The sequence below is a fragment of the Nannospalax galili genome, unplaced genomic scaffold (genome assembly GCF_000622305.1).
Source record: "Nannospalax galili isolate Female #2095 unplaced genomic scaffold, S.galili_v1.0 C50114457, whole genome shotgun sequence".
NCBI lineage: Eukaryota > Metazoa > Chordata > Mammalia > Rodentia > Spalacidae > Nannospalax > Nannospalax galili.
Window position 1 is genome coordinate 1 of NW_008481732.1, and position 7104 is coordinate 7104.

General features: G+C 35.8%; 1 protein-coding gene across 1 annotated transcript; it reads right to left on the minus strand.

Annotated features, from left to right (window-relative positions):
* Positions 1-1776: 1776 nt before the first annotated feature.
* LOC103728641 (polycomb group RING finger protein 5) lies at positions 1777-2383 on the minus strand (the record flags this gene model as incomplete). The annotated part of the gene is given in 1 exon segment (XM_008826611.3): positions 1777-2383. A coding segment is annotated over 1 exon segment (48 nt), but the record flags the coding sequence as incomplete, so codon positions are not given.
* Positions 2384-7104: the final 4721 nt, after the last annotated feature.

A 7104-nucleotide genomic window follows, 5' to 3' on the forward strand; every position in this document is an offset into this window, starting at 1 on the left:
AAAGGAGGTTGGCCGAAGAAGCCCTTGGATATAGTTGCAATACCACATCACTCATACCTTATCACTCACATTCCAACGTAACAACAGATGTCCTTAATGCTATGTTTTGGCACATATTCTATTGCATCTCAGTAAAACTGTCAATGCATTAACATTAAATGAAGAGGTTTTATATAAAACTTTTCAATTTCATAATTGTTTTTCCTATGTATTTCTTGGAAGATGGTCAAGTCACATGGAATCACATAACAAGCAAAAATAAGCAAAAATTTCAAGACTGTGTATATAAAATTCATTTATGGCCATAAATCTTGGCTGGGGAGCAAAATAGCCAAGTCTTAGTGTGTGGTTTCAAAATGTATTTTTACTTTATTTTGACCAATTAAAATTAACTTCCATATGTAAACTATTTTAATCAATGATCTAAATGTAACAAATTTATAATATCTTTAAATTTTTCTTAGTGCTATCTAGGAATAGGTTTCACAGAACAAAATAATTTCTGTAACTAGATAATAAGTTCAGTTTTTTCACTGAATTGTAATGATCTTCAAACTTTCAAAGAGTTTTGCAAACTGCCTTTTAAATTCTGCTTGTGAGCTCTTCTAAGAACAAGCATAATCTATGAAGTTAAGGTATTGCTGTGACCTTCTAATGTGGAAAACTTTAATATAGACTTTTTGGCTTAAAATGATAAGGAAAAATAATTATGAACTTTTGGCCCTTTACATTATGAAATATGTCACGATTGAACTATATTTTGTTTTTTAGAGGGTACAATGTCTTATTTCTATGGACTATTCTGAAATTCAGAAAGCATCAATTTGTGAACTATTTTCCAGGAGAATGTAGTGTATCCCATGTACACAGTATAGAAACTAGGTACTCATGTCAGGTCTCTAAAACAAGTCATTTCCCTAATTTTCCACTAAGTTTCAGAGGTTAACTAGTTCGTTTCGAAGCAACTGATAAACAATTTTCAAAGGTTTCTGGAAGTCAGAATATCTTTTACATGGTTTAAGGTGAAGTTTTTCATGTAGCAAGATAACAAGACTAACTTTGATTACATAATAATTTAAAGATGAACAAAAGACTTCACAAAACTGCAACATCAAGGGCATCATCATAGTTCTGATTTAATGCACCCACCTGTAGTGAACTCACATTTATAAGAGTAATTCTACTTCCCCCTGGTTACTACAGTATCTAATTTTGGCGAGCATATTTATCTACTACATGGCGTTTACTTTGTTTTGTGCATATGATTTGGAAATGTGATATGTAGCTGACAATTTTAATCAACAACTGTTGAGACTTTGGAAATCCATAAAATAGCTAATGTCATCTACTCTAAAATTCATTATGTTTAAAATAATCACGCACAATCTTCTGCAAGACACGACACACACTTAAGGCCAACTCAAAAAGAGAACGTGTTCATAAAATGGCAGCAAGGATGCAGTCAACGGTGCACATTTGAAATGGGCTAGACAACGCATGAAGTTTTGTGAAGCAACATCCACTTGCCCTAAGACAGTATCAAACATTAACCTACTTACACAATAATTTTACTACAAGTCAATGCGACAGCTGCCAACATTTTAAATGGTTGTGAATCCAACCTCAGTTGCCCAAGAAGTCATACAGGTTTTCAATGTGGAGGCTACCTTGCCCTCCTTGTGCAGTGGTAGACTACCGAGACGTCTCCAGTCCCAATGTGCTCTAAAGTCAAAAGATAACTAGAATTCTTCACAAAAGGACTTGCACACGCAAGAATGAGCTGGGAATGTTTTTGGTTTTTTTGTTTATTCTTTTTTACATAAAAGCTTACCAAGAATAGGACAGTGGCTGGGAAACCACTTTTCTAAATATATTTTCATACAAAATAATTTCAAGATATAATTATATTAGGTTCTTGTACAGTACTCTAAACAAGAATTAATAAAATAGTTAAGTATGTGAAAACTGAAACACCACAAAGATTGAGCCGTTTTACTAGTGTGATTAAACATTAGAACAATCTTGGAACAGGCAAGCAAAATATTGAGAAAGCAGAGTCACGGCTGCACACCTCACTGATTTCAGCTGTGACCTGCACATTGTGAGACAGCGTTAAGTACCTTACACAGATGGTTCAGTAGCAGAATGGCACTTGGATTGCTTCTAATAGAAACAACATGAACGCAACTGACAATTTAGAGACAGACAATGGCCTTATGTGCATGCTGAAAATCAGATTGTGTCCCTCTAGTTCCACACACCGTTCACTGTGCAATCTGTCGACGAGTAAACAAATAGTGCAGGATTCATTTCAGTCAAATCTAGGCCCCTTGGTCTACCCGAAATCAATTCTTGGTCGATACTGCAATACCATAGGGTATGACTATAAAATAAAAACAGATGATGAATAAGGCTGTGTTTACATAAAAACAATTACAGTTTATATATGAAAGCTTTTAAGAATTTTGGGTTATACTTCACAACATTTCCTAGTAATAGAATTAAAATAGTTAAAATTACCATTTAAGATTCAAATTACTATCAGTTAACACTCTTTCCCTTCTCCTCGCCTTTCGCACTTCCCTCCCTTCCTCCCCCCTCCTTTCTTATAGAGAGCCTGTGGAGGATGCCAGCTGCATACTCTGCTTCCAGGCACTTCACCAGCAACCCTGAAAGCCAAGCCACTGAACTATGGCTTCTACCAGTGCTGCCCTTGGTCAAAACCCACAGAGCCACACATTAATAAGAGATCTGTGAATCAATGTAACCAGTTTTCACAAAGAACATTGTTTACAAGTGTGATACTTTTGCCTTTTTAGCATTTATATTTTAACAGTCTTTAAAAATATTTTTAAAAAACATGTACCATTTGTTACATGACATATTTAGGCGACTGCTTCTTTTCAATAGTCAGTTGATACTATTCACTATTTTGCTCTATCGCATGATATAATGAAAAGGTTCATTCTGTCCCTGGTGTTGCTCTATGTAGCAACTCTAGGGCACCCAGCTACCCACCACACAGTATTAGGGAGGAAAGAGCTTCCCGCAATGAAGGCATGGGCCATACTCCTTTTGCATGTTTCAAACTCATCTTCACCATCAGAACCAAAATGTCCTAAAGTCAAAAGCAGTCTGGAGAATCAATGTTTTTCCTGTTCTAAAGTCTGTAGGCTCCCCCTTTAAAATGAAATCGGATGAGCTAACTATCATGGAATCAAGAAAAGGCTGAGATGGCTACTGACGAATTCTCCTCTACTCAGCATAGGTAAATGCAAAAACTTTAGTATAGAGAACACTATATTCTTTCATATAGAAAAAAGGCACGGATTGAGATTCTACAGTCCCGGACCAGTCCAATTTGGCACTTATAGGTACGTTCACACTGAGGAGACCAGATGCTGGCATATATATATAAAACCTTCCGGCTCAAGATACCAGAGTGGGAAAAAAGATGCCCCAGAACTTGCTCTCTCAGTAGAAGAAATAAAGCAGTTGCCACTTCTGACCTTCTATGAGCTAGCACAGAAGTCTCAGTCTTGCAAGGTTTCCATGGTCTTGGCCCCATTATGCCTTTCAATTTTGTTCACTTTACTAATTCCCCCTCTACGTCACTCCACCCCCCAGCTTGCTCTATTACACTAGCCTTTCAAACTTCACTTTCCATTCCAGATTCAGGAATCTGTACACTTTGTGTAAATAAATTACCTATTTCAGGAGACCTTTATCATATACAAAAGCACCATCAATAAGTCTACTGAGGGTGAAAAAGTAAAACTGGAAATGAACTGGCTTGGCTGTCAATCATTGAGATTTGGTGTTTTTGGCCAAAGATTTTTTTTTTCTCCTCCAAGAAATAATTTGTGTTTGTTCTATGGCCACATATGAAGTTTAATAATTTTACTGAAATACAAAAATTCCTAGGATATACTTCAAGTTATATTCATGCTTCAGTTTTCCCTCTGAAGAGAAAGCACCTGCTCTAATGAAATATGGTGTGTCATTACCCCTATCAAATGATGACACTCCATGGATCTACCTTTCATAGAGTTTCTAGTTCCTAACTCTTACATAATAAAAACAGAGTCTCAAAGTATACACTTCACCCATGATAACTGTAGACTATGATAAAGCTGTCCTTGGCTGACATGCTTTTGTTTCTTAAATAATATTTTATTACATTAAAATATCTTGCTTTTATTGTAAAGTTGGAAAATACAGAGACAATCCAAGAACAAAAAAGAGGAAAAATTTAAACGCTATCTTCCAAAGACAATCACTGTAATAATTTTAGTGTATATGCTTCTAGCTTTTTAATCTATTTTTTCAAAACTGGAATCATATTAAACATATTGTTCATGAAATAGTTTTGTCCATTTAAAATACTACAAATATATTTCTACACTATTTTATACATTCCTACATGCTCATTTTTGATGTGTACATATTATACAGTTAAAGAAATGAGCCACAGTCCATATCTCCTTCTGATGTACTTAGAGATTATTTTACTTTTGTTACTGTAAACTAATCTTGACCCAATGCTTTATATTCACCACAAAGAACAGATTCCTGGTGTGGAATTGCCAGTTCAAATGCATCCATACATTTTCAAAGGCTTTTGGCTCGATGCTGTCATACTGGTCTTTCAAGAAATTTGTTCTAGTTTTGTATTTCCAAAGAAACTACAAGTGCCTGTTCCTCCAAAGTCTTGTCAATAATGGGTATTATTCTTTCCCCTCCTAATTTGGCAATTTTATAAACATAAAACAGCATTTGACTTCTTTTGTATTTTTTGAGTTCTAAAGAAGCTAAAACTACTAAACAATTTTTGTCATATACTACATATAATTCTGAGATTTTTTTTTTTTTGCCTAGTACTTTTTAGTATTGATCATTAACTTAAGATTTGTCCTCTTCAGGGGCTGGAGAGATGGTGTGGCAGTTAAGAGCACTACCTGCTCTTGCAGAGGACCCAGGTACAATTCTCAGCATCCACATGGCAGCTAACAACCATCTGTAACTCCAGTTCAGTATCCAACACCCTCTTCTGTCCTCCAAGGGCACTGCATGATGCAGGTACACTTACACACATACAGGCAATACACTCATACACACAAAATAAAAAAAAAAATAAAAGATTTGTCCTCTTTAATTTCAAAGGTACAATGTAGAAGACTGTCCCCATTAAAAGATCAGTTCCTCAACTGAATTTTGTGCTTGATCTTTTATAGTATTTTTAATATTATCATTTTGATCCATCAGAACTGTGTAATGTGAGATTTGGGTTGAATTCCCCTGATACAATCTAGTGTAATGAAACAAGCCCTAGGAGATCAGCATCCATCCTCAAACATTGCATCTCTAAGTATACAATTTCCAGCACTCCCTTTTATACTGTCTGCTCCACTGCCACTGGGCTCCTTGAAGATCTCAAACGATGAGATACCTGTTGTTCAGGGCCTTGTATCCTGTGGCCTTAAGTGCTCTATACTATTCATGTGCTCACATCTCTTCTTTCCTTATGTCCAAACCCACCATATCAAAGAGTTTCTTCCTTTGGTTATCTTACCCTATGAAATGTTCTTGTGGGGAGGGGCATGCTCATGTAGGTATATATATGCAACAGTGTATGCATGCAAATGGAGGCCAGAGGGCAATCTTGGACATGGTTCCTTAGGGACTGTCCATCTTTGTTTTTTTGAGAGAGAGCTTCTCATTGGCATGGAGCCAAAAAATTAGGTTAGGATAGCTGGCCAGGGAGTCCCAGGGATCTGCCTGTCTCTGCCTCCTGAGCTCTGAGATTATACATGCATACTACATGTGGGTTCTTGGGTTTAAATTCAGGTCCTCATGCTTACAAAGCAAGCACTTTGCAACTGAGCTATCTACTCAGCCCTATAAAATATATTCAACTCAGCTAATTAAAAATTTCTTTTGACACCAAAATTTGATTGTTTTTAATCCGCTACAATCATTAGCATATAAGTTCTATGAGAGGAAAAAGATGTGCTCATTTTTTACTTCTATTGAAGAGGGCCTGGTGCATACTTAAATGTTCAGCAGATATTTATTAAATGAACCCTTTTATCCCCTCTATCAATTTGAATACTGTATTCATAGGCTTCCATGTACTAGAGCTTATTCCTGAGCAAATCCTTGTTTATATGTCTCTGTTTAAGTTGGTACCTGATTTGAACTATTTTAGCTTTATAGTGTACTGCACTACATGGGTAGCAGTGAACTTGTCCCCTCCATTACTCGCTTTTAAAATATGACTGATCAGAAATACCTATTTCTTAGTTAATTTTAGGTAACTGACTTTGTCAGGTTAAACAAAAATCTTGTAAAAGTGTATTTAGAATATTTAACTTCATAATTTAAACATTGGGAAGACTGACATCTCTATAACATGCTACTTGAAAGTTCATGTGTGTGAAATGGAATTTTGGATATACACGACAGGTCTTTGTGCCAAGGAGATACCGCTGAAATACTTCATACTCAGTTGTTATCATACTTGACTCATTTTCAGTCCTTCCAAAAGATGCATACAGAGAGAAAAAGAGAAGGAGGTGGCAAGAGAAGAGGGGGAATGGAGACAGAAAACGCGGTGAAATATTAATTGGTAAATCTAGTTAAAGGACCCTCTTTGAAATAATTCCTTTAATTTTTAAATTACTTTTAAAAACTCAAAATAAGAAGCTGGTAGAAAAATCAGCACTAACTCCAAATTTCACCAAATGTCTTATCAGTATCTAATGACATTTTAGAATATTTATATAAAACACAAGCTTGTTATCTGTCTTTCTCTCTCTCCCCCACCACATTAAGCTATTTTTGCATTTCTGATAAAAATTCCTCCAGGTTTTGGTGTGCTATTCTTTTAGTATTTCAGTGTATTATTTAGCATATTATTCATCATCTTTATATTCCAATTGAGATTTGATAATAGTTTGTTTTTTAAAATTTTTATTTTTATATAGCTGGGCATGGTGGTGCACACCTTTAATCCCAGCACCGGAGAGGAAGAGGCCAGTGGAGCTCTGTGAATTTGAGGCCAGCCTGGTCTACATAGCAAGTTCCAGATCAGCTAGGGCTACA